A 27,500-nucleotide genomic window follows, 5' to 3' on the forward strand; every position below is an offset into this window, starting at 1 on the left:
TGATGTAGTTTGGTGCAGTTTGGTGTAGTTAAGTGTAGTTTGGTGTAGTTAAGTGTAGTTTGTTGTAGTTTGGTGTTGTGGTGTAGTTCGGTGTAGTTTGATGTAGTTTGGTGTAGTTTAGTGTATTTTGATGTAGGTTGGTGTAGTTTGATGTAGTTTGGTGTATTTTGATGTAGTTTGGTGTAGTTTGGTGTTGTGGTGTGGTTTAGTGTATTTTGATGTAGTTTGGTGTAGTTTGGTGTTGTGGTGTGGTTTAGTGTATTTTGATGTAGTTTGGTGTAGTTTGGTGTTGTGGTGTAGTTTAGTGTATTTTGATGTAGTTTGGTGTAGTTTGGTGTAGTTTGGTGTTGTGATGTAGTTTGGTGTAGTTTGGTGTTGTGATGTAGTTTGGTGTTGTGGTGTAGTTTGGTGTAGTTTGGTGTTGTGATGTAGTTTGGTGTTGTGGTGTAGTTTAGTGTATTTTGATGTAGTTTGGTGTAGTTTGGTGTTGTGGTGTAGTTTGGTGTAGTTTGATGTAGTTTGGTGTAGTTTGGTGTGGTGTAGTTTGGTGTAGTTTGATGTAGTTTGGTGTAGTTTAGTGTATTTTGATGTAGTTTGGTGTAGTTTGGTGTTGTGGTGTAGTTTGGTGTAGTTTGATGTAGTTTGGTGTAGTTTGGTGTGGTGTAGTTTGGTGTAGTTTGACGTAGTTTGGTGTAGTTTAGTGTATTTTGATGTAGTTTGGTGTAGTTTGGTGTTGTGGTGTAGTTTGGTGTTATGGTGTAGTTTGGTGTAGTTTGGTGTTGTGGTGTAGTTTGGTGTAGTTTGGTGTAGTTAAGTGTAGTTTGTTGTAGTTTGGTGTTGTGGTGTAGTTTGGTGTTGTGGTGTAGTTTGGTGTTGTGGTGTAGTTTGGTGTAGTTTGGTACCCGTAGAGCAGCAGCAGCAGGGCGAGCACCGGCAGGTTGGTGGAGGAGACGTAGGCTTTTTGTTGGAAACAGATGAAGATGATGATGACCAGCGTTGCCGGGACGATGTAGTTACACTGCAGAGAGACAGAAACACACCTCAGTAACACTGACACACACACAGGAAACAGCTGGTGGTCAGAGGGTGCGTTTGTTTCCTGTCTCACCATGTCCCAGACGAAGTTGGCCACCCAGTAGAGCAGCGGCTGCACTCCGCTGATGAAATGCATGTGTTTGGCTTTACTGACGCGCTCCTGGATCAGGAAGACCACGAAGCTGGCCGGGACGAAGGACATGGCGAAGATGACACAGATGGACACCAGCACGTCCACAGAGGTCGTCACCCTGGAGACGAGTAAATAAGACGGGAATATTTAACACTACATTTGATTTGTTACCTTCTTTGATCACATATCATCCTTTACCTCAAACTAACAGTCCCACAGTGGTGTGTCAGGTGTGTCAGGTGTGTCTCAGGTGTGTCAGGTGTGTCAGGTGTGTCTCAGGTGTGTCAGGTGTGTTCAGGTGTGTTCAGGTGCATCAGGTGTGTTCAGGTGTGTCTCAGGTGTGTTCAGGTGTGTCAGGTGTGTCAGGTGTGTTCAGGTGTGTCTCAGGTGTGTCTCAGGTGTGTTCAGGTGTGTCGCAGGTGTGTCAGGTGTGTCAGGTGTGTTCAGGTGTGTCTCAGGTGTGTCAGGTGTGTTCAGGTGTGTCTTAGGTGTGTCAGATGTGTTCAGGTGTGTCTCAGGTGTGTCAAGTGTGTCTCAGGTGCGTCAGGTGTGTCAGATGTGTCAGGTGTGTTCAGGTGTGTGTCAGGTGTGTCAGGTGTGTCGCAGATGTGTGTCAGGTGTGTCTCAGGTGTGTTCAGGTGTGTCTCAGGTGTGTTCAGGTGTGTCAGGTGTGTTCAGGTGTGTTCAGGTGTCTCAGGTGTGTTCAGGTGTGTCTCAGGTGTGTCAGGTGTGTCGCAGATGTGTCAGGTGTGTCTCAGGTGTGTCAGGTGTGTCTCAGGTGTGTCTCAGGTGTGTCTCAGGTGTGTTCAGGTGTGTGCACTCACAGTGCCACCTGGGACAGCTGCTCCTTGGTCAGGTTCAGCGGGTGGTTGAAGGCGCTGATGCCGTACTTGCTGGGGTCTTTTCCTTCAGGCAGGTTTGCTCTCAGGATGCCGTTATTCATCACGTTGATGAACGCTCCGATACTGTGCCAGCCTTTGTTATTGAACCAGATCTAAACACATCACATCATCTTTTAATCATCATTTATTCACCAGGAATCAATCTGTTTACATGATTCATAAAAACTGTTCATTCATATAAACTTCAATTATTTATATTATTATATTTATATTATTCATATAAACTGAGACCGTCTGGAAGAAAATGTTCTGAACTCTTGGACCATGTTTCATTAGCTGAAGACTTAACGAACATCAACATTTTACCGCTCTCTGAACTTTCTGGAGCTGCAACGATTATTTCCGTTATTGATTATTTTCTCAAATAATCAATTAGTCGTTTAGTCTATAAAATATGCAAAAATGGTTTTGTTTCCCAAAGCCCAAGGTGACGTCCTCCAATCTCTGTAACTGTTTAACATTCAGTTTACGGTCAGAGAGACTAAAGAAACCAGAACATATTCACATTTAAGAAGCTGGAATCACAGAATTTGGACTTTTTCTTCCTAAAAATGACTCAAAGCGATTAATTAATCAATTATCAAAATAGTAGGTGATTGATTTTCTGTCAGTTGATTGATCGTTGCAGCTCTACATTTTTTTAATTTAATTAGATTTTCTTGTCAAACAGCTTGAAATAGAGATATTTAGTTCCTGCAGAGTCAACTCATATTTCTGTATTTACTCTCTTATACAGTATTTTTATAATGTTAAACAGTGTTTCTGTATGATGCAGGTTCTTCTGCTCTTCCAGTTACACGTCGTGTTTTTACAATAAAGGAAAATTAAAGAAGTTTCTCTGCAGCAGTTTTCTCACCTTGACGTTGTTCTTTGTGTCCAGACCGTTGATGAAACCCGACAGACTGTCCAGGAATCGATCTGCAGCAGCTCCCTGCAACAAACACAACAGTCACATCTAACATTCGTAGGGCTGCAACTCACAACTACTTTCATTATTGATTACTTTCTTCATTAATCGCTTGATTCAACTATAAAATGTCAGAAAATTGTGAAGAAATCAACAGTCTATTTACTGTCACATAAGCTGATGATGTATTTAAATGATGAATCTATAATCAAAGTAGCTGCAGGTTAATTTTCTGTCAACTAATCAATGAATATTTTCATCTCTAAACATTTCATCTTTAGATCTGTCTGCTTTCGTCTGTGAAACTCACCTTCTGTAGTTCAAAGATCTTTCTGACTCGTTCGATGGCGTCGTCGATCTCATTGGCTGGTGGGAGGACCTGAGTGCTCCTGGCGCCCAATGAGAAGCCGCCGTACCTGCAGACAGAACAACCGGATCAGAAAACGTCCTGACAGAGTTTAATTGATCAGTGAGGATGAAGAAAGAGGCGCACCTGAATTCATTGACCCAGACTTTGTTCTTCAAACTGTGGAAACAAACATTTCAGAAGTTTTAGTGAGTGACAAACATGTTTGTGCTGTTGAGGTGTTTTGTTTCCAGGTGTGTTTCACCTCTTGCCGATGATCTGAGCGTAGGTTTTCACCAGGTAGTCTGAGATGTTTCTTCCTGTCAGGTTCTGCAGAGTGTCGGTGGCGCTCAGCTTCATCTGAACAACAACAACAACAACTTATTTATTATATTTAATGTTCACGTCCCGTCTGACACTGCGCAGGCAGCTGTGATGTCACTTCCTGCGTCACATGCAGGTGTTTAACCAGGTGAACAGTAAACAGTTCCAGAAATGCAACATGTTCAACTCCAGACAGAGTTTCAAAAGAAAATCAGAACGAAGTACGAGTGACGGTCTGTTTGTTGTTTGTTGTTCAGCTGTTCTGAGTGTGAAGCAACAAAACATCAAACAGACATTTTGTGTTTTTTAACGCAGATCTGCGTCCGGGTCCTCGGGGGTCTCACCTCAGGTGGCGGCAGTCCTCCGGCTCCCGCAGGACAGTCCGGCAGCATCTTCTTCTTGCCGTCACAGCTGCAGAAGCAAGCGGGAGACGGATCCTCCATGGTCCAGTTCCCAGAGCTGAAGAGCTGCTGGACGCTCTCGGGGACTCCTGGGGTGTGCCAGTCCTCGTCGCCCATCGTACACGGAGCGTCTCTGAGGACGACAGAGAGACATGTGACTGACAAATTCATCAACTGACGGATCACTGAATGCATCTTCAAAGTCTCCGACTGTTGTTTCAGCTCACCAGGTCTCTGAAATCTGGTCACATGACTCAGAGATTCTGGACGAACTGTTACAGAAAACAGTGCTGCACTTTAAAAAAGACAAGAAGTGTCAGAACCATCCTGCGTTTGTGTCGGCAGAACTTAAAGATGATGAACTGAAATCTGATTTCAGGATTCCAGTGAAGAAAAGCAGAATATTCTGCTTCATTGATTACAGTTTAGTTTCTGATCGGTTCCCTGCAGGGATCAATACTGAGTCCACATGTTCAAACTCTTCAACAGCAACAATTCAGGATCAAACTGTGACACATTTGCATAGTTTTCACACAGAAAGCATTCAGTGACTACAGCCTTCAAATGTCCTCAATACTTTTCTCACTTCAAACACAAACAAGCAACAAAACATTTGACATGTTTACATCCTCACTTCCAAACTCTTCAGTTTATGTTCAAACACTAACATGTATTCATACTGAAATACATCTATATTCAACCAAAACACAAGACCAAAGCTTCCTGCTGCGTTTCTATGACTCGTTCCTGTAGATACACTGTAGTACGTTCTATAGAGAGCTACACATCTGACTGTATTTACACTATATACACATTTATACACTATCAACCATTAAACTACATATAAACACAATATACACATTTATACACTATCAACCATTAAACTACATATAAACACAATATACACATTTATATACTATCAACCATTAAACTACATATAAACACAATAAACACATTTATACACTATCAACCATTAAACTACATAAACACAATATACACATTTATACACTATCAACTATTAAACTACATATAAACACAATATACACATTTATACACTATCAACCATTAAACTACATCAACACAATATACACATTTATACACTATCAACCATTAAAACTACATAAACACAATACAACAGTGATGTAATAAAGATCCTCATGTGCTGCCTGTTGTTGTGTTTTTATCTCAGTGTGTCTGATTGACACGTGAGTTGTTGTGTTTGTGTGTAAAATGAGCAGCTGTGTGTTGGTAAATTTCATCATGTGACTCAGTGTTGAACCAATCAGAAACATCAGTAACTATGTTGAGTCGTTGTTCTTACGGTATAGGATGTCCGTCCATGCAGCGAGTCCCGAAGCCCGGAGTGTCCTGCAGAGCGTTCAGTAACTTCTGCATGTTGGCGTCTCCGGGAGCGTCGTCACTGACAACACACACACACACACACACACACACACACACACACACACACACACACACACACACACACACACTCTTTACATTAGTATTGATCATGTCATCTGATGATAGAAGTGTGAGCTCTGTATGTGAATGAAGTCTGACATGTCAGACTGTCATTATATCGTTATCGTTACATTATTTATGATATGTTGTGTGTGTTGTGCAGGTCTGTACCTAATGAAGGTGACCTGGTCCTCGTACATCCAGGGCTGCAGCTCCAAACTGGGATATTTTCCAAACGGGGGGACGATGAGACTGAAGACGAGAGCGATGCAGACGAACACGGCAGGAAGAACAATCTGAAAACCAAACAGCACGTTTTAAAAAAACCCTAAAAGACAGAAATCATTTCAGACGTCGATGGTGGCGGCAGAGCGCGGCGTACCTGAGCGAAGAAGCCCTTCCTGGAGCGGCGAGCGTACAGGAAGCGTTTCCACATGAGAGCCACGAACTGCTGCCTCATCAGGCTCCACCCCCCCACCTGGTACGATCCTTTCCCATCAGAACAGGTGAGCCAGTCCGTCTCACGGCACTCTGAGGGTCACAACAGAGTTTTTGATGTTTTTTTCATAATTTCTTCCAACAAAGCTTCAAAATACAGAGAATAAAATCAGCTGATCACAGAGTGGAGTCGTTTCTGTTTCAGCTTCAGGAAACGAGACGTGTTGATTTAATACCAGCACATCCTCAGTGTGTGTGTGTGTGTGTACCTGGTCCAGTGTGTGTGTGTGTGTGTGTGTGTGTGTGTGTGTGTGTGTGTGTACCTGGGTCTCCGTCCGACTCGTTGCAGTCGTTGCTGTCGTCTTCAGTTAAAGGTTTCAGGCAGCTCTGATGGTCTCCTCCTCCGAAGGCGTGAGTCCTCCTCCGCCGCCGGACAGGAAGTGTACCATCTGAACACACACACACACACACACACACACACACACACACACACACACACACACACACACACACACACACACACACACACACACACACACACTAGGGTTAATTGATTTACAACTGGATATTTTCGCCTGCTTCCTTTTATTGATTTGTGTCTTTGTATAATTAAATTTTTGAGTTTGTTAGTTTCTTATTTTCTAATATTTCTTCTTCATAAATGTTGACAGATGGAAACAAAAAGGACAAAGATGGAAAAACATCTGTGTGTCTACATGTATGTAATGAATGTTGTATGTACAACATATAACACACTATGAAAGCAGGACAATAAACATGTATCTGTCTCTTTCTATCTATCCGATACCAATAATAGTGTTTGTGATGAACAGTCAGAGGTCAGAGGTCACTCCTCACCTGAGGGCACTTCAGTGTCGACTCCGTTATCTTCAGCCACTTTCAGGAAAATCTACAAAAACAAAACATTATTATGTTTATTTATGTCGTCTCTTCATGACGTCATCTTTGCTCTGTGAAGCCTCCTCCCCCCCGTACCTCCTCCAGCGTGGTGTCAGACACTCCGTAGCTGGAGATGCCGAGGTCGGGCAGCTTATCGTCTAGATCTTTGAAAAGCGCCACGAAGGCTCCGTCCTTGGCGGCGCTGTAGGGCAGGACGTAGGTGAGCTCGTGTCCCAGGTCCTCCACCGGGCGGGCGGCGGGGACGTGACGCAGGATCAGCGCGGAAACGAGGGACACGTCCGTCGGGACGAAGGGGACGTCACAGATGGACGCCGCGGGCCCGTTCTCTGAGGACGGAGACGAGAGACACACGTTAGATTCATCTGAAGGTGAACAAATCAAACGCTCTGCAGGAACAGAGAGCTCACCGATGGTGGCAGCCTCACTTTCATGTTCGCTGCCGAGTCCGGCGTCACTGCTGCTGACCGAAGCGTTCTCCTCCTCCTGAAACACCAGAGCACAATAACCGATCAATAAATCAATCATTACTACATAACCAGGTGATCAATGACAGCTCATTCCCTGACTGAAACAACTGTCAGTGATGTAGGTGTGTCAGTAGGTGTCAGTGATGTAGGTGTGTCAGTAGGTGTCAGTGATGTAGGTGTGTCAGTAGGTGTCAGTGATGTAGGTGTGTCAGTAGGTGTCAGTGATGTAGGTGTGTCAGTAGGTGTCAGTGCTGTAAGTGTGTCAGTAGGTGTCAGTGATGTAGGTGTGTCAGTAGGTGTCAGTGCTGTAAGTGTGTCAGTAGGTGTCAGTGATGTAGGTGTGTCAGTAGGTGTCAGTGATGTAAGTGTGTCAGTAGGTGTCAGTGATGTAGGTGTGTCAGTAGGTGTCAGTGATGTAAGTGTGTCAGTAGGTGTCAGTGATGTAGGTGTGTCAGTAGGCGTCAGTGATGTAAGTGTGTCAGTAAGTGTCAGTGATGTAGGTGTGTCAATAGGTGTCAGTGATGTAAGTGTGTCAGTAGGTGTCAGTGATGTAGGTGTGTCAGTAGGTGTCAGTGATGTAAGTGTGTCAGTAAGTGTCAGTGATGTAGGTGTGTCAGTAGGCGTCAGTGATGTAAGTGTGTCAGTAAGTGTCAGTGATGTAGGTGTGTCAGTAGGTGTCAGTGATGTAGGCGTGTCAGTAGGTGTCAGTGATGTAGGTGTGTCAGTAGGTGTCAGTGATGTAGGTGTGTCAATAGGTGTCAGTGATGTAGGTGTGTCAGTAGGTGTCAGTGATGTAGGTGTGTCAGTAGGTGTCAGTGCTGTAAGTGTGTCAGTAGGTGTCAGTGATGTAGGCGTGACAGTAGGTGTCAGTGCTGTAGGCGTGTCAGTAGGTGTCAGTGATGTAGGCGTGTCAGTAGGTGTCAGTGATGTAGGCGTGTCAGTAGGTGTCAGTGCTGTAGGTGTGTCAGTAGGTGTCAGTGATGTAAGTGTGTCAGTAGGTGTCAGTGATGTAAGTGTGTCAGTAGGTGTCAGTGATGTAGGCGTGTCAGTAGGTGTCAGTGCTGTAAGTGTGTCAGTAGGTGTCAGTGCTGTAAGTGTGTCAGTAGGTGTCAGTGCTGTAGGTGTGTCAGTAGGTGTCAGTGATGTAGGTGTGTCAGTAGGCGGTTGGTACCTTCTTGGTGAAGGACGCGGTGCTGGCGGAGTTCCTGCGGGAGCTGAGCGACGGCTCCGGCTCCTTCTTCACCAGCGTCAGGTAGTATCCGGTCCCCAGCTGGTTCTTCAGGTACAGAGAGGAGCCGACGCAGCACAGCTTGCCGTGGGAGATGATGGCGATGCGGTCTCCCAGGATGTCCGCCTCGTCCATGTGGTGAGTGGACAGGATGATGGTCCGACCTGACAGATGAACAGGACGTTAAACACGAGCACACAGCGGCCGATATCAGTGATGAAACTGACCAATCAGAGAGACTTACCCTGTCTGTAGTTCAGCAGCAGATCCCAGATCCCTCTGCGGGCGTAAGGGTCGACTCCGGCCGTGGGCTCGTCCAGGATCACGACCTTTGACCCCCCGACGAAAGCCAGAGCCACAGACAGCTTTCTCTGCATGCCGCCCGACAGCGTGCTGGTCCTGGAGCTGCGTTTGTGCGGCAGGCCGGTGTCCTGCAGGATCTGCTCGATCTCACCTTTCACCTGCTCCTCCGACAAACCTTTGAGCCGAGCGTAGAACCAGATGTGCTCCTCCACCGTCAGCCTGCAGGGGGCGCCACAACACGGCAACAAGGTCACACCATGAGCTGGAGGAAGACTCTGAAATAAATAAAGGTGGACTGAAGGAGTCCAGCAGACTCACATGCTGAAGAGGACGTTGTGCTGAGGACAGACTCCTAGACTCTGGCGGATGGTGCTCAGCTCCGTCCGGATGTCTCGGCCCATGATGTAGGCGGTGCCCGACGTAGGGGGGAACAGGCCGGTCAGGATCGACCTGCAGGGAACAAACACGTTTAGCTCTGTGGATTTGTACTGTATCTCTACTTGTGTCTGTTCCTGTTTCTGTGCATGAATCTCTTTCTGTATATCTGCCTCCTCTCAGTATCGGTGTTTGTACCTGCGTCTGTTGCTCACCTGTACCTGTAACTTTTTCTGTACTTGAACCTTTCTTTGAGTCTGTTCTATGTTTCTGTACCTTTGTTACCTTTACTTTCATCTGTTTTTATAACGTACATCTGCTTATTCCTGTTTTTGTACCTGCAGTAGAGCTGCAACTGATGATTATTTTCACTATCAATTAATCTGTCAGTTATTTTCTACATTAATCAATTAGTCATTGTCAGAAATGGTGAAACATGTTGTTCAGTGTTTCCTACAGTCCTCAAATGTCTTGTTGTGTCCACAAGATATTCAGTCATAGAGGACTAAAGAGACCAGAAAGCACTACGGATCTGTCTCTGGCGGACCGGGTCCTTCACTCACATGGTCGTGGTCTTTCCGGCTCCGTTGTGTCCCAGGAAGGAGGTGATCTGTCCCTCGTAGAAGCCGAGTGTCAGTCCGTCCACTGCCAGCTTCTTCCCGTGGCGGTACACCTTCACCAGGTTCTCGATGTAGACGCCGGGCTCCAGGTGAGCCGGCTCCTCCTCCATACACACCGCTGGGAACAGTGAAGACACACTTACTGCGCTGCTCTGGAAGCTGATTACACTGATATAAAAACTCAACAGCTGGAGTTATTTCCCCTTTGATCTCTAGTTACAGATAGTGTTTCTGTGGCGCCCCCCTGTGGCCACTCTGTGTAGCTGCACTCTCACCTCCCGGGTTTCTTTTCCGGCTCAGAGGGACTTTGTTGGACTTTCCGTCTTTCTCTCCCAACCAGTAGGACTTGGTGAAGGGGAAATACCAGGGCCGAGGAATCCCGTACTGACCTGACACACAGCAAACATGTTTTATTAAAATTCACTGGAATTTACACATTTAATGACGTTTAAATGACTCTAAAAGAAAAAAAAACATTTCTGTGGGAAATAAGGGTTGAAAAGAAGAACTTGAAAATTTCTTCTCTTTGCTTCAACCAACAAATAAATAAATTCAAAAGTCTTTTTCCATCCGACCAACAGTCCAAAAACACAAGAAAAGCACAAAATATTCACATAGCTGAACCAGAAATAATGTTGTTTCCTTAAGAAATTAGAAAAATCAATTATACGCTGGTTGATTTTTCATCAGTTGACTAATTGATTAATTGACTAATAGTTTCAGCTTTAATTAACACTATGAGCTGCTGAGGTTTCTAATCAGCAGATCCAGAGATATATCCTCCAAACCAGCTGCTGTGATTGGTCGGCTTTGTCAGCGTGTTGGTTGGATCTCAGATAATCAGAAGAACTATTAGATTATCATCTCTTCAGTAGCTGCATCATAAAGACTTCAGGTGTTACTAAGATGTTCTGCTGTGTGTTTATGACTACATACGATTAAAAACATGAGCAGGTTGAGATTTCTGCTTTGTTTAAAACATTTAATGACGTTAATGAGAACAGATTTATCAGAGTGAAGATGTTTAAATGAGCAACATTATTTGTGGATTTTTACAGCTGATAAAACTTTCAACGTTTAAGAGTTTTAAGTTTAAATCAATATTTCAGCTGATCAGCATTTATCAAAATAAACACAAACATTTTTCGTAATAATCCTTTAAATGTGTAAAATGAGTCAGATCTGCAGTTTCTGGGACATTTTACCGTGTAAAGTTGAACCTGTCGGCACATTTAACCGATCGTGTATCTGTGATCAGCTGATCAAACTGATTGATAGAGAAGATGTCAGTTCTCACCTGGAAACACGGCCTCGATGTACCAGGTGAGGACTCCATACAGGAAGGAGTCAAAGTACATGATGATGATGGCGGTGCGAAGGCTGAAGTCGTCCTCCTCCAGCGGACTCGACACCAGGTTCTTCCACTGGATGCCGACGCCCTGCTCCTCGAACAGAGCGAAGTACTCGCAGCCGAACCCGAACGCCACGGGGGACAGGAGGCTCTGCGGGAGAAGGAAGACATGTGACTCACTCTGTCCAATAGGAACACAGCATCGTAACGTGTGAAATGACGACAGGCTTACAGCGAAGACTTTGGCTCCGAAGCCAATGTAGTCCTGCCAGGCGACGCAGAGCACGTAGGGCAGGTAGAGCGTGAAGTAGATGATTCCTCCGCAGGCGGCGGCCAGGTTAGCGCGGGCGAACGCCGTGCTGAGGAGGAAACACTGCATGATGGTTACCACGGCGAAGGATCCCAGGAAGAGGAAGACCACGCCGGGGTCACTGTAGGGCAGCAGGTTCCCCTTCTAAAGGGGGCACAACGAGGTAAGATGGAGGTCAGATGGAGGTCGGGTGGAGGTCAGGTGCAGGTCAGGGGAGGTCAGGTGGAGGTCAGGTGGAGGTCAGGTGCAGGTCAGGGGAGGTCAGGTGGAGGTCAGGTGGAGGTCAGGTGGAGGTCAGGTGGAGGTCAGGTGGAGGTCAGTCATCAGATTAATAACAGAAATGATTTTAAAACAATCAGTGAGACGTTTTGTGTGTTTAAGTTTGTTTATAATAAATATTGTCGACATGCTGCGTCAGCTGTCCAGTTCATCACGGACAGACTTCGCCGTCTACAGACTGTTAACCTGCTCGAGGTTTCTGAACCATCACATGATGTGACATCACATCATATGAAGCCTGTAACATGTGTCAGAGTCAGCTCAGTGCATCATGGGACTTCCCATGATGCACCTCTCTCCTCCTCTCTCCTCCTCCTCCTCTCCATCTGTATGCTTTCATGTAACATCAATGCATGTCACTAACTTTGCTTCTTCCACAGAGTTTTTTGTGCTTTCTCATCTCACAGGAAACCCTGGGTTCTGGGCCGAGCCTTCGCAGTCCTTCACAGTCCTGATGGCATCCTTCCCTGTCTATTGATGCTTATACTTGTTGTTGTTGTTATGATTGTTGTTCTTCTGTCCCCCCTCCCCCTTTTCCTCTCTCTTTCTCTCTCTCAACCCAACCGGTCAAAGCAGATGGCCGCCCACCAAGAGCCGGGGTCTGCTTGAGGTTTCTACCCGTTAAAGGGGAGTTTTTCCTTCCCGCTGTCGCCAAGTGCTGCTCATGGGGGAACTGTTGGGTCTCTGTAAATTAAAGAGTACGGTCTTGACCTGCTCTATGTGAAAAGTGCCTTGAGATGACTTTTGTTGTGATACGGCGCTATATAAATAAAAATTGATTGATTGATTGATTGATTGACTACGGCAGCCTGGATGTGCCAGGTCAGGGACTGAATGTGAGAAAACTACTGTTAACCAACAACAGTGTTTAGTTTCCTTTTTTCTTTTCAAGAATTTTTCTTAAACAGGCTTTTTAGCTTTATTGATAGACTTGATTTGTCTTATTGATCAGTTGTATTTATAGTAATTTTAATTTATTGTCCTGTTTGATATCTAATCGTCCTAATTCTTAACCTGCCCTCAGCGTCCAGACCCACTAAAGAAAAGCTGCCTCTGACTAATCTGTTCTGAACAATTTTAAAAGAAGAAAAAAACTGTTTTTTGTTGCATCAATAAATATTTTAGAGGATATTGATCCCTTCTGGTTTTTCTTCTGCCAGCTATAAAATCTTCTACGTAAACAGAACTGGCAGCCTGAGAATATACAAAGTGATTATATCATATTTTTCTGGAATATTTTCATATTTTATGATATCACCTTGAGCAGCAGAACCAGCAGGGCGGCGCTGATCAGCAGAGGAATCAGGCTGCTGATGAACCAGCTGAACCACAGGATGCCGTTGTCCAATCCCATGATCCTCATGGTCTCCTTCAGCCGAGCCTCCTTCTCGTACACCACGCTCTTCAGGATGATCGCCACCGAGTACATCCAGGCCAGAGTCATGAAGAGAGGCATAGAGCGGCTCATCACCCGCAGGAAGCTGAGACCCAGACAGACAGAAGACATGAAGACGACGAGTCATTGACTCTGAAATACAAACACAGAGCAGCTGAGACGCTGTGAATATTCTTACATGTCGTCTACGTAACACGGGTACGGCATCTGCTGGATGTAGACGCCCGTCTTCTCCTTGGTGCCCGTCACTGCCCTGATGATGCCTTGCTCAATAACGTCCTGCAGGTAGGAGAAACCGCCCCAGATGTACCGCATGTCCTCAAACGGGTCGGCACGAGGACCCGGGTCCCAGTACCTGCAGACACAACATTCAAGTCCTGTTAGTTTGAAGAATGAAGAGAAAACTGCAATATGAATACCATCAGCAGCAGTGGAAAGTACATTTACTCAAGTACTGTACTGAAGTTTGAGGTACTTGTACTTTACTTTAGTATTTCCATGTGATGCTACTTTCTACATTTCAGAGGGAAATATTGTACTTTCTACTCCACTACATTTATTTGACAGCTTTAGTTACTTTTCAGATGAAGATTTGACACAATGGATAATATAACAAGCTTTTAAAATACAACACATTGTTAAAGATGAAACCAGTGGTTTCCAACCTTTTTGGCTTTTGACGTCTTACAAAAAGCAGTGTGTAGTCGGGGTCACATTTCACATGTCTATGAGTTGTTAACAGCTCCACCAAATAGTGATTTTTCCCTCTAAACTTCTCACATGCTTTCATTTCAATAAATGTTCAAATGATCCAATATTTCAGCAAAAATCAAAGATTAGAGAAAAAGTCCAAAAAAACTGAAAACAGATTTGTGTATCAGAACTTTGTTTTTTCTTCTTTCCTCTCCCATTAATCATCTCACCACCCCTCAGATTTATCTGCTGACCCTTTGGAGGGGCCCGACCCCTAGGTTGGGAACCACTGGACTAAACTAGCTAACTGTATATAAAGTAGTGTAAACTAGCTCCACCTCCAGCAGCTACAACAGTAACATGCTGCTCTAACACTGATGCTTCACTATTAATAATCTAATGATGTCATATATAATAATATATCAGTCAGAGGGACCAAACCACTACTTTTACTGCAATACTTTAACTACATCAAGCTCATAATACTTATGTACTTTTACTGCAATACTTTAACTACATCAAGCTCATAATACTTATGTACTTTTACTGCAATACTTTAACTACATCAAGCTCATAATACTTATGTACTTTTACTGCAATACTTTAACTACATCAAGCTCATAATACTTATGTACTTTTACTGTAGTAGTGTTTTTCATATATACTTCTTCCACTGCTGGTAGAAACTCTTCAGCCACACAATGACTGTAAACACACATCTTTGTTGAGGTCTTTCATCTGTGTGTGTGTGTGTGTGTGTGTGTGTGTGTGTGTGTGTGTGTGTGTGTGTGTGTGTGTGTGTGTGTGTGTGTGTGTGTGTGTGTGTGTCCCTACGCGTCTTTGATCTTATTGGTCCGCTCCACGTTGTCGATGTCCATGCGGATCTTGTAGTTGAGTTTGGCCGGCAGCTCGGTGGCGTTGGCGGCGACGTCCGGGAAGACGATCCCGGCCCAGAACTTCCTGTCCTCCAGCAGCACCATGGACTGGTTCACCAGTCGCTCCTCACTGGACACCGGCTCCAGTTTGTCCAGGTTCACACACTAACACACAGAGGTCAGGTCATGTGACACGCACACAGCTGGTACTGAACATGTGACCCTGATCAGAGTTTGACTGCTGATTAACAATCATTTATAGACACCATGTTCTTTATTTATTCACTTATTTTATCTACTTTTTATTATTTCACTCTGTTCTATCACTATTATTATTAGTAGTAGTCGTTGTAGTATTATCATTAATAATAATATAGCTTAGTCTCAGACAGTTTTACTGTCTACATTTATCTTATTATCACCTGTCAGTCATCTGTGAAGCACTTTGATCTGCTGTATGAAAGCTGCTGTACTAATAAAGTTTGATTGATTGATTGGTTGATATCATTCTAAAATGTCCTCATGAGCCACAAAAACCAGTTTGTACTTAAAAAGAATAAAATGGGAATTATTTTTCCTGCACAACTCAATAATTTACATCATATATAGCAGAGCTACAATGATTAGTTGATTAATTGATTAATTGATGAGATCTTAGTTGATAGATAGAACATGAATTGGAAACAGTGATAAATGTAGGTTGTTTGATCAACATTTAATAATTCAAAGGAGAAAATAATCAGCATTGATGAAATAACTAGTTTACATATTTATATTGAAACTGTTTCTTTCTTTGCTTTGATATTTTTATATTGATATTTTACACAATCAATCACCCCTCAGGACAAATAGAGAAATTGATTGATTCATTGAAAGAATATTGAAAAGAAGGGAAAAAATGATAATTGAATCTATGTGTGTGGTTAATCTCTGACCTTTGACCTGAGATGTAACAGATGTGGACAAAATCTGGCATAATGGATTTTAATCCAGGTACAAAAAACTGATATTGAATTATATCATATTATATTATATAATGAATCAATAAGTATTTTAAGAGAGAACAGAGAGAAACGTTGTTGGTTTTGTTTGGAATTAAATTTCTTTCATTATAATTGAACAAAAAACTTTTTTTTTTTTTGCAGTTTTGTGTTTAACACATTTATGGATCTTATTCTGAGTTCAGACTTGGTGTTGAGGTTGAATTTAGCCGCTCTGGTGTTAAACGTGAGGATAAAACACTTCATCTCGTCAGCTTTTGTGTAAATTTTAGAGCCTTGAACTAAAAGTTTCTCAGTGGAAACGTTGGGTTGGAGGGTTTTCAGGTGACACTGACCTCCATGAAGCGAGAGATGCTCATGATGGCCTGGTCGGTCTCGTTGAACACCTCCCTCCAGGTGAGGGCGCTGCCCGGCGGCTGCTGGTCCTGCGCCTTCTTGGACAGGAAGTTGGAGACGTCGGCCACGGTCCAGTCGGTGTCGGCCAGCTGAGCGTGGAAGAATCTGGCGGTGACGTTGTTCCTCAGCAGCGTCTGCAGGACACACAGGAAGGAGAGTCAGAAACTTTATTATCCACCATCAAACTCCAGAGAAAAGACTGAATGTTCAGTTTCCTGAAACCTTAATCTGAGGTAACGACAGCAGCTGATTATCCTCCAGAACCTCACGTTCATGTTCATGCATCAAGTATTTAAACGAAATCTTAATTTCTCTGCCAAACACTGTACTCTATATTTCACTCCCTGCAGGTATAACTGAGTGTTTTTATGATTATTGAGGCAAAAATGTTTGATTTTCAGCAGCTTTTCTCAAAACTGTGACTCAGTTTGTGATGTTTTGTCTCTTTCTGCAATAAAATGTCAAAGTAAAATAATGTGATTTATTTAAACTGCTGCCAGTGAAGAGTCGTATGTAACGACTATAGTTCAGCTGAACATGAGAACCATGAGGACTCAAGGTTCCATTTATAACCTTTATTAAATAAACTTTCAGCTCAACATCAGCAGCAAATAAAATCATCAATAATGTTATTAAAATAAATCTAGTTTGATGTTGATGTTTGAGGCAGATTATGTCTCCTGACTCACTGAATCAAACCTCATCTGGGAACATTTGGGAACATTTGGGAATAGTTTTGCTCATCTTTGGCATCGTGTTTGTCGGCAGGTGAGATTTGTTCATCTTCCACCTGAATGACGTCAGTTACCACCACAACAAACGCCACGATTGGTCCAAACCACAAGCAGCTGCTGGTTTGAACATTTCATGAGGAAAAGTTGCTGTAATTTAGTAAAATTGAAACTGTTGCAAATATTGTGAAAACTTCCTGGAGGGACCGACTAGAGATCATTTCTACTGTGTCACTGTGACGTTTATAGATATCAAGTGATTAAAAGCTGAAGAAAACTACAGAAGAAGAACAGAGTTGGGTGACAACATCATGTCTAACTTTCAGTGTCTGTGAAGAATAAACTGTTGGTAATATCGTGATGAGTTCACAGTCAGAACTAAACAGCAGGTTTCTCAGAGCAGGAAATCACTCCCAGCTGCCCAAAAACGATCAGAGCGACGCACTTTGTTCCTACTTTTTGAACGAGTAGTGAAAGCATCTTCTGAACTTTCTAAACTGAGGAACTGTGAGCTGAGTCCTGACCTGTCAGACAGACATTCAGAGAGATGTTTTATATATATACACTTCATGTTTTTAGTTCTGAGTTAACTCTCAGCGAGATTCCTCTGAGTGATTCTGAGAAGCTTGTAAATACTGTTTAAGTCATAAATAAAACTTTATGAAGATATGACAGAGGAGGTGAGGAGGAGGAGGAGGAAGGTTACCCTGATCAGGTCCATCTGCTCGCTGTTCTCCATGAAGTTCCACACTTTGGGTCTCATCTCCTCCCACATCCCTCCCAGGTCCCTGAACACACCGAGCTCCTGGAACGTCCGGTTCACCTGAACGCACCGCAGATACAGGTACAGGTCAGACAGACTGAAACACAGCGGGACGCGGTCAGACAAACAGGAAGTGATGTCAGTACCTCGTGGATGACCCTCTGCGTGGCCGGGGTGTGGGGGGTGTACAGGATCTTCCCCATCAGCAGCGGCTTCAGAGCCTGCCAGATCATCCGGGACATCGGGTTGGAGTCCATGTTCTTCACCAGGCTGTTACAGTACGGAGCTGCAGGAACACACAGCATGTCAGTACTGAAGGTTCCTCAGCATCAAGCCTCAGCCGGCTGCTTTATTCACATTTAACACCGTCAGAAACACACACACACACGTTTGCTGCTGTCTGAGATGTAAAAGTTGTTTTCATGGATAAAAAGAAAACAGAGTTAGTGGATGAATCATCTCGTTGTTTCTTCTTCTTTAACGACACCAACCGGAGAATTAGCGCCACCTGCTGTTTATCTGCTAATATTCACACAACAGCAGTTTGCATTTTATTTTAACTGTTTTTTATTTCTACACTAAACTGGTTTTTATCTGTTTTTTTAACTTAATGATTTCATGATTTGATGTTTATTTTGCTGCTTTCGTGAAGCACTTTGTAATGTGGAAGTGCTCTATCAATAAATATCATTATTATTTAAATTCAGTTCTAATTTGATCTGTATATTTGAATCAAACTTGACTGTGGTAACCAGGGTGTGAACTACACTACGGCTTTCGGGTAATTTGTGAGTAAGTTTCCTTGTTTTGTATTTGACAGATCTGTATGCTGACTATGAATCATAGATGAGTAAAGTGCAGACTGAGTGTTTTTCTGAACTTTAGTTAAAGTGAGTGAAGTTCATGACATTGTGCCATGAAGAGACAGAGCGGACAGTAGAGCGGACAGTAGAGCAGACAGTAGAGCAGACAGTAGAGCGGACAGTAGAGAGGACAGTAGAGCAGACAGTAGAGAGGACAGTAGAGAGGACAGTAGAGCAGACAGTAGAGAGGACAGTAGAGAGGACAGTAGAGCGGACAGTAGAGCAGACAGTAGAGCAGACAGTAGAGCAGACAGCAGAGAGGACAGTAGAGAGGACAGTAGAGCAGACAGTAGAGCAGACAGTAGAGCAGACAGCAGAGAGGACAGTAGAGAGGACAGTAGAGCAGACAGTAGAGAGGACAGTAGAGAGGACAGTAGAGAGGACAGTAGAGCAGACAGCAGAGAGGACAGTAGAGCGGACAGTAGAGCAGACAGTAGAGAGGACAGTAGAGAGGACAGTAGAGAGGACAGTAGAGCAGACAGTAGAGAGGACAGTAGAGAGGACAGTAGAGAGGACAGTAGAGCAGACAGTAGAGAGGACAGTAGAGCAGACAGTAGAGCGGACAGTAGAGAGGACAGTAGAGCAGACAGTAGAGAGGACAGTAGAGCAGACAGTAGAGCAGACAGTAGAGTGGACAGTAGAGAGGACAGTAGAGAGGACAGTAGAGAGGACAGTAGAGCAGACAGTAGAGAGGACAGTAGAGAGGACAGTAGAGCAGACAGTAGAGAGGACAGTAGAGCGGACAGTAGAGCAGACAGTAGAGAGGACAGTAGAGAGGACAGTAGAGCAGACAGTAGAGAGGACAGCAGAGCGGACAGTAGAGCAGACAGTAGAGAGGACAGTAGAGAGGACAGTAGAGCAGACAGTAGAGAGGACAGTAGAGCGGACAGTAGAGCAGACAGTAGAGCGGACAGTAGAGCAGACAGTAGAGAGGACAGTAGAGCAGACAGTAGAGAGGACAGTAGAGCAGACAGTAGAGCGGACAGTAGAGAGGACAGTAGAGAGGACAGTAGAGCAGACAGTAGAGCAGACAGCAGAGAGGACAGTAGAGAGGACAGTAGAGAGGACAGTAGAGCAGACAGCAGAGAGGACAGTAGAGAGGACAGTAGAGAGGACAGTAGAGCAGACAGTAGAGAGGACAGTAGAGAGGACAGTAGAGCAGACAGTAGAGAGGACAGTAGAGAGGACAGTAGAGCAGACAGTAGAGAGGACAGTAGAGCGGACAGTAGAGCAGACAGTAGAGAGGACAGTAGAGAGGACAGTAGAGCAGACAGTAGAGAGGACAGCAGAGCGGACAGTAGAGCAGACAGTAGAGAGGACAGTAGAGAGGACAGTAGAGCAGACAGTAGAGAGGACAGTAGAGCGGACAGTAGAGCAGACAGTAGAGAGGACAGTAGAGCAGACAGTAGAGAGGACAGTAGAGCAGACAGTAGAGAGGACAGTAGAGCGGACAGTAGAGCAGACAGTAGAGCAGACAGCAGAGAGGACAGTAGAGAGGACAGTAGAGCAGACAGTAGAGAGGACAGTAGAGAGGACAGTAGAGAGGACAGTAGAGCAGACAGCAGAGAGGACAGTAGAGAGGACAGTAGAGCAGACAGTAGAGCAGACAGTAGAGAGGACAGTAGAGCGGACAGTAGAGCAGACAGTAGAGAGGACAGTAGAGAGGACAGTAGAGAGGACAGTAGAGCAGACAGTAGAGAGGACAGTAGAGAGGACAGTAGAGAGGACAGTAGAGAGGACAGTAGAGCAGACAGTAGAGCAGACAGTAGAGCGGACAGTAGAGAGGACAGTAGAGAGGACAGTAGAGAGGACAGTAGAGCAGACAGTAGAGCAGACAGTAGAGCGGACAGTAGAGAGGACAGTAGAGCAGACAGTAGAGCAGACAGTAGAGAGGACAGTAGAGCAGACAGTAGAGCAGACAGTAGAGAGGACAGTAGAGCAGACAGTAGAGCAGACAGTAGAGCGGACAGTAGAGAGGACAGTAGAGCAGACAGTAGAGCAGACAGTAGAGCAGACAGCAGAGAGGACAGTAGAGAGGACAGTAGAGCAGACAGTAGAGAGGACAGTAGAGAGGACAGTAGAGAGGACAGTAGAGCAGACAGCAGAGAGGACAGTAGAGAGGACAGTAGAGCAGACAGTAGAGCAGACAGTAGAGAGGACAGTAGAGCGGACAGTAGAGCAGACAGTAGAGAGGACAGTAGAGAGGACAGTAGAGAGGACAGTAGAGCAGACAGTAGAGAGGACAGTAGAGAGGACAGTAGAGCAGACAGTAGAGTGGACAGTAGAGAGGACAGTAGAGCAGACAGTAGAGCAGACAGTAGAGCAGACAGCAGAGAGGACAGTAGAGAGGACAGTAGAGCAGACAGTAGAGAGGACAGTAGAGAGGACAGTAGAGAGGACAGTAGAGCAGACAGCAGAGAGGACAGTAGAGAGGACAGTAGAGCAGACAGTAGAGCAGACAGTAGAGAGGACAGTAGAGCAGACAGTAGAGAGGACAGTAGAGCAGACAGTAGAGCGGACAGTAGAGAGGACAGTAGAGCAGACAGTAGAGAGGACAGTAGAGCAGACAGCAGAGCAGACAGTAGAGTGGACAGTAGAGAGGACAGTAGAGAGGACAGTAGAGCGGACAGTAGAGAGGACAGTAGAGCAGACAGTAGAGCAGACAGTAGAGTGGACAGTAGAGAGGACAGTAGAGAGGACAGTAGAGCAGACAGTAGAGAGGACAGTAGAGAGGACAGTAGAGCAGACAGTAGAGAGGACAGTAGAGCGGACAGTAGAGCAGACAGTAGAGAGGACAGTAGAGAGGACAGTAGAGCAGACAGTAGAGAGGACAGCAGAGCGGACAGTAGAGCAGACAGTAGAGAGGACAGTAGAGAGGACAGTAGAGCAGACAGTAGAGAGGACAGTAGAGCGGACAGTAGAGCAGACAGTAGAGCGGACAGTAGAGAGGACAGTAGAGAGGACAGTAGAGCAGACAGTAGAGAGGACAGTAGAGAGGACAGTAGAGAGGACAGTAGAGCAGACAGCAGAGAGGACAGTAGAGAGGACAGTAGAGAGGACAGTAGAGCAGACAGTAGAGAGGACAGTAGAGAGGACAGTAGAGCAGACAGTAGAGAGGACAGTAGAGAGGACAGTAGAGCAGACAGTAGAGAGGACAGTAGAGCGGACAGTAGAGCAGACAGTAGAGAGGACAGTAGAGAGGACAGTAGAGCAGACAGTAGAGAGGACAGCAGAGCGGACAGTAGAGCAGACAGTAGAGAGGACAGTAGAGAGGACAGTAGAGCAGACAGTAGAGAGGACAGTAGAGCGGACAGTAGAGCAGACAGTAGAGCAGACAGCAGAGAGGACAGTAGAGAGGACAGTAGAGCAGACAGTAGAGAGGACAGTAGAGAGGACAGTAGAGAGGACAGTAGAGCAGACAGTAGAGCAGACAGTAGAGAGGACAGTAGAGCAGACAGTAGAGCAGACAGTAGAGAGGACAGTAGAGCGGACAGTAGAGCAGACAGTAGAGAGGACAGTAGAGAGGACAGTAGAGAGGACAGTAGAGCAGACAGTAGAGAGGACAGTAGAGAGGACAGTAGAGAGGACAGTAGAGAGGACAGTAGAGCAGACAGTAGAGAGGACAGTAGAGCAGACAGTAGAGCGGACAGTAGAGAGGACAGTAGAGAGGACAGTAGAGAGGACAGTAGAGCAGACAGTAGAGAGGACAGTAGAGCAGACAGTAGAGCAGACAGTAGAGCGGACAGTAGAGAGGACAGTAGAGCAGACAGTAGAGCAGACAGTAGAGAGGACAGTAGAGCAGACAGTAGAGCAGACAGTAGAGAGGACAGTAGAGCAGACAGTAGAGCAGACAGTAGAGCGGACAGTAGAGAGGACAGTAGAGAGGACAGTAGAGCAGACAGTAGAGAGGACAGTAGAGAGGACAGTAGAGCAGACAGTAGAGAGGACAGTAGAGCAGACAGTAGAGAGGACAGCAGAGCGGACAGTAGAGCAGACAGTAGAGAGGACAGTAGAGAGGACAGTAGAGCAGACAGTAGAGAGGACAGTAGAGCGGACAGTAGAGCAGACAGTAGAGCGGACAGTAGAGCAGACAGTAGAGCGGACAGTAGAGAGGACAGTAGAGCAGACAGTAGAGCAGACAGTAGAGAGGACAGTAGAGCAGACAGCAGAGAGGACAGTAGAGCAGACAGCAGAGCAGACAGTAGAGCAGACAGCAGAGAGGACAGTAGAGCAGACAGTAGAGCAGACAGCAGAGAGGACAGTAGAGCAGACAGTAGAGCAGACAGTAGAGCAGACAGTAGAGCAGACAGTAGAGCAGACAGCAGAGCAGACAGTAGAGCAGACAGCAGAGAGGACAGTAGAGCAGACAGTAGAGCAGACAGTAGAGCAGACAGTAGAGAGGACAGTAGAGCAGACAGTAGAGCAGACAGTAGAGCAGACAGCAGAGCAGACAGTAGAGCAGACAGTAGAGCAGACAGCAGAGAGGACAGTAGAGCAGACAGCAGAGCAGACAGTAGAGCAGACAGCAGAGAGGACAGTAGAGCAGACAGTAGAGCAGACAGCAGAGCAGACAGTAGAGCAGACAGTAGAGCAGACAGTAGAGCAGACAGTAGAGCGGACAGTAGAGCAGACAGTAGAGCAGACAGTAGAGCAGACAGTAGAGCAGACAGCAGAGCAGACAGTAGAGCAGACAGCAGAGAGGACAGTAGAGCAGACAGTAGAGAGGACAGTAGAGCAGACAGCAGAGAGGACAGTAGAGCAGACAGCAGAGCAGACAGTAGAGCAGACAGCAGAGCAGACAGTAGAGCAGACAGCAGAGCAGACAGTAGAGCAGACAGTAGAGAGGACAGTAGAGCAGACAGTAGAGCAGACAGCAGAGCAGACAGTAGAGCAGACAGTAGAGCAGACAGTAGAGCAGACAGTAGAGAGGACAGTAGAGCAGACAGTAGAGCAGACAGCAGAGAGGACAGTAGAGAGGACAGTAGAGAGGACAGTAGAGCAGACAGTAGAGCAGACAGTAGAGAGGACAGTAGAGCAGACAGCAGAGAGGACAGTAGAGCAGACAGTAGAGAGGACAGTAGAGCAGATAGCAGAGAGGACAGTAGAGCAGACAGCAGAGCAGTCAGTAGAGCAGACAGTAGAGCGGACAGTAGAGCAGACAGTAGAGCGGACAGCAGAGCGGACAGTAGAGCAGACAGTAGAGAGGACAGTAGAGCAGACAGCAGAGCAGACAGTAGAGAGGACAGTAGAGAGGACAGTAGAGCAGACAGTAGAGCAGACAGCAGAGCAGACAGTAGAGCAGACAGTAGAGAGGACAGTAGAGCAGACAGCAGAGCAGACAGTAGAGAGGACAGTAGAGAGGACAGTAGAGCAGACAGTAGAGCAGACAGCAGAGCAGACAGTAGAGAGGACAGTAGAGAGGACAGTAGAGCAGACAGTAGAGCAGACAGCAGAGCAGACAGTAGAGCAGACAGTAGAGAGGACAGTAGAGCAGACAGCAGAGCAGACAGCAGAGCAGACAGTAGAGCAGACAGTAGAGAGGACAGTAGAGAGGACAGTAGAGCAGACAATAGAGCAGACAGCAGAGAGGACAGCAGAGAGGACAGTAGAGCAGACAGTAGAGCAGACAGTAGAGCAGACAGCAGAGCAGACAGTAGAGAGGACAGTAGAGCAGACAGTAGAGCAGACAGCAGAGAGGACAGTAGAGAGGACAGTAGAGCAGACAGTAGAGCAGACAGCAGAGAGGACAGCAGAGAGGACAGTAGAGCAGACAGTAGAGCAGACAGTAGAGCAGACAGTAGAGCGGACAGTAGAGAGGACAGTAGAGCAGACAGCAGAGCAGACAGTAGAGCAGACAGTAGAGCAGACAGTAGAGCGGACAGTAGAGCGGACAGTAGAGCAGACAGTAGAGCAGACAGTAGAGAGGACAGTAGAGCAGACAGTAGAGAGGACAGTAGAGCAGACAGTAGAGCAGACAGTAGAGCAGACAGTAGAGCAGACAGTAGAGCAGACAGTAGAGAGGACAGTAGAGCAGACAGTAGAGCAGACAGTAGAGAGGACAGTAGAGCAGACAGTAGAGCAGACAGTAGAGCAGACAGTAGAGCAGACAGTAGAGCAGACAGTAGAGAGGACAGTAGAGCAGACAGTAGAGAGGACAGTAGAGCAGACAGTAGAGCAGACAGTAGAGCAGACAGTAGAGCGGACAGTAGAGCAGACAGTAGAGCAGACAGTAGAGAGGACAGTAGAGCAGACAGTAGAGAGGACAGTAGAGCAGACAGTAGAGCAGACAGTAGAGCAGACAGTAGAGAGGACAGTAGAGCAGACAGTAGAGCAGACAGCAGAGCAGACAGCAGAGCAGACAGCAGAGCAGACAGTAGAGCAGACAGTAGAGCAGACAGTAGAGAGGACAGTAGAGCAGACAGTAGAGCAGACAGTAGAGAGGACAGTAGAGAGGACAGTAGAGCAGACAGTAGAGCAGACAGCAGAGAGGACAGTAGAGAGGACAGTAGAGAGGACAGTAGAGCAGACAGTAGAGCAGACAGCAGAGAGGACAGTAGAGCAGACAGTAGAGCAGACAGTAGAGCAGACAGCAGAGAGGACAGTAGAGAGGACAGTAGAGAGGACAGTAGAGCAGACAGTAGAGCAGACAGCAGAGAGGACAGTAGAGCAGACAGTAGAGCAGACAGCAGAGCGGACAGCAGAGAGGACAGTAGAGCGGACAGTAGAGCGGACAGCAGAGAGGACAGTAGAGCGGACAGCAGAGAGGACAGTAGAGCAGACAGTAGAGCAGACAGCAGAGCGGACAGTAGAGCGGACAGCAGAGCGGACAGTAGAGCGGACAGTAGAGAGGACAGTAGAGCGGACAGCAGAGCAGACAGCAGAGCGGACAGCAGAGCAGACAGTAGAGCGGACAGTAGAGCGGACAGCAGAGCGGACAGTAGAGAGGACAGTAGAGCAGACAGTAGAGCAGACAGTAGAGCGGACAGTAGAGCGGACAGTAGAGCGGACAGTAGAGCGGACAGTAGAGCGGACAGTAGAGCAGACAGCAGAGCAGACAGTAGAGCGGACAGTAGAGCGGACAGTAGAGCGGACAGTAGAGCGGACAGCAGAGAGGACAGTAGAGCAGACAGTAGAGCAGACAGTAGAGCGGACAGCAGAGCGGACAGCAGAGCGGACAGTAGAGCGGACAGCAGAGCAGACAGTAGAGCGGACAGTAGAGCGGACAGCAGAGCAGACAGTAGAGCGGACAGTAGAGCGGACAGTAGAGCGGACAGCAGAGAGGACAGTAGAGCAGACAGTAGAGCAGACAGTAGAGCGGACAGCAGAGCGGACAGTAGAGCGGACAGTAGAGCGGACAGTAGAGAGGACAGTAGAGCGGACAGTAGAGCAGACAGTAGAGAGGACAGTAGAGCGCACAGTAGAGCAGACAGTAGAGCAGACAGTAGAGCAGACAGTAGAGCGGACAGCAGAGCGGACAGTAGAGCAGACAGTAGAGCAGACAGTAGAGCGGACAGTAGAGCGGACAGCAGAGCGGACAGTAGAGCGGACAGCAGAGCAGACAGTAGAGCGGACAGTAGAGCGGACAGTAGAGCGGACAGTAGAGCGGACAGCAGAGAGGACAGTAGAGCAGACAGTAGAGCAGACAGTAGAGCGGACAGCAGAGCGGACAGTAGAGCGGACAGTAGAGCGGACAGTAGAGAGGACAGTAGAGCGGACAGTAGAGCAGACAGTAGAGAGGACAGTAGAGCGCACAGTAGAGCAGACAGTAGAGCAGACAGTAGAGCAGACAGTAGAGCGGACAGCAGAGCGGACAGTAGAGAGGACAGTAGAGCAGACAGTAGAGCAGACAGCAGAGAGGACAGTAGAGCAGACAGTAGAGCAGACAGTAGAGCAGACAGCAGAGAGGACAGTAGAGCAGACAGTAGAGAGGACAGTAGAGAGGACAGTAGAGCAGACAGTAGAGCAGACAGCAGAGAGGACAGTAGAGCGGACAGTAGAGAGGACAGTAGAGCAGACAGTAGAGCAGACAGCAGAGAGGACAGTAGAGCAGACAGCAGAGAGGACAGTAGAGCAGACAGCAGAGCAGACAGTAGAGCAGACAGCAGAGAGGACAGTAGAGCAGACAGTAGAGCAGACAGTAGAGCAGACAGTAGAGAGGACAGTAGAGCGGACAGTAGAGAGGACAGTAGAGCAGACAGTAGAGCAGACAGCAGAGAGGACAGTAGAGCAGACAGTAGAGCAGACAGTAGAGCAGACAGTAGAGCAGACAGTAGAGCAGACAGTAGAGCAGACAGTAGAGCGGACAGTAGAGCAGACAGTAGAGAGGACAGTAAAGCGGACAGTAGAGAGGACAGTAGAGCAGACAGTAGAGAGGACAGTAGAGCGGACAGTAGAGCGGACAGTAGAGCAGTCAGCTGCTGCTGACGGCAGCAGATGGAAACAAACACTAACTCTCTTCCTGTGAATGTGTTGGCTGTGGACGAGTAAACTCACTGGACGAGTTGTCGTAGAGCGATGTGGGCTCGTCCTCGCTGCTGTTGTGGTTTCCGAACAGGGCCTTGTAGTTGCTGTCCTCGTACCAGTTGAGGGATTTGATCTGCAGGCCGCCACCTTCAGGGTGACCGCACACGATCCTGGACACGGCCTGGTACATGGCGCTGGGCGACGACGTGGCGTTGTGCGTCAGGAAGAGGATCTCGTTCCTCAGGTTGATCCAGCTCTTCATTCCGGCCAACTGGAGCACAGACCGAGAGGACTGGTCAGACTGGTCAGACTACACATGTACATGCTGTAACCATTTATCATTTGAGATGATGTGTATCGTATATCATGTATTTATATGATAACTGCTCACAGCTGGAGATTTAAAGATTGTCTTTGTCATTCATGATAATAAACATCATTCAGCGTCACATTAAACTGAATATTTTAACAAAGATTAAGAAGAAAATAATCAACAGATCCACACACACACACACACA

General features: G+C 46.3%; 1 protein-coding gene across 2 annotated transcripts in view; it reads right to left on the bottom strand.

Annotated features, from left to right (window-relative positions):
• Positions 1-27,500, bottom strand: part of abca1b (ATP-binding cassette, sub-family A (ABC1), member 1B) — a 66,001-nt gene that overhangs the window by 14,493 nt on the left and 24,008 nt on the right. The window contains exons 9-37 of one of the 2 annotated variants that reach the window (XM_067598279.1): positions 27,013-27,253; positions 17,803-17,942; positions 17,600-17,716; positions 16,102-16,296; positions 14,725-14,930; positions 13,376-13,552; positions 13,060-13,282; positions 11,445-11,666; positions 11,159-11,363; positions 10,137-10,250; positions 9,805-9,979; positions 9,185-9,316; positions 8,808-9,085; positions 8,507-8,727; positions 7,294-7,351; positions 6,944-7,194; positions 6,806-6,857; positions 6,271-6,396; positions 5,892-6,040; positions 5,681-5,805; positions 5,370-5,468; positions 3,992-4,181; positions 3,589-3,683; positions 3,471-3,503; positions 3,288-3,393; positions 2,927-3,001; positions 1,993-2,162; positions 1,109-1,286; positions 903-1,018 (exon numbers count right to left, since the gene is read on the bottom strand). In XM_067598279.1, the coding sequence (XP_067454380.1) occupies positions 903-1,018; positions 1,109-1,286; positions 1,993-2,162; positions 2,927-3,001; positions 3,288-3,393; positions 3,471-3,503; positions 3,589-3,683; positions 3,992-4,181; positions 5,370-5,468; positions 5,681-5,805; positions 5,892-6,040; positions 6,271-6,396; positions 6,806-6,857; positions 6,944-7,194; positions 7,294-7,351; positions 8,507-8,727; positions 8,808-9,085; positions 9,185-9,316; positions 9,805-9,979; positions 10,137-10,250; positions 11,159-11,363; positions 11,445-11,666; positions 13,060-13,282; positions 13,376-13,552; positions 14,725-14,930; positions 16,102-16,296; positions 17,600-17,716; positions 17,803-17,942; positions 27,013-27,253 (4,469 nt within the window). Of the gene's footprint in view, positions 1-902; positions 1,019-1,108; positions 1,287-1,992; positions 2,163-2,926; positions 3,002-3,287; positions 3,394-3,470; positions 3,504-3,588; positions 3,684-3,991; positions 4,182-5,369; positions 5,469-5,680; positions 5,806-5,891; positions 6,041-6,270; positions 6,397-6,805; positions 6,858-6,943; positions 7,195-7,275; positions 7,352-8,506; positions 8,728-8,807; positions 9,086-9,184; positions 9,317-9,804; positions 9,980-10,136; positions 10,251-11,158; positions 11,364-11,444; positions 11,667-13,059; positions 13,283-13,375; positions 13,553-14,724; positions 14,931-16,101; positions 16,297-17,599; positions 17,717-17,802; positions 17,943-27,012; positions 27,254-27,500 lie in introns of both variants that reach the window. The other variant, XM_067598278.1, reaches the window with a different exon arrangement.

This window comes from Thunnus thynnus, chromosome 9, assembly GCF_963924715.1.
Source record: "Thunnus thynnus chromosome 9, fThuThy2.1, whole genome shotgun sequence".
NCBI lineage: Eukaryota > Metazoa > Chordata > Actinopteri > Scombriformes > Scombridae > Thunnus > Thunnus thynnus.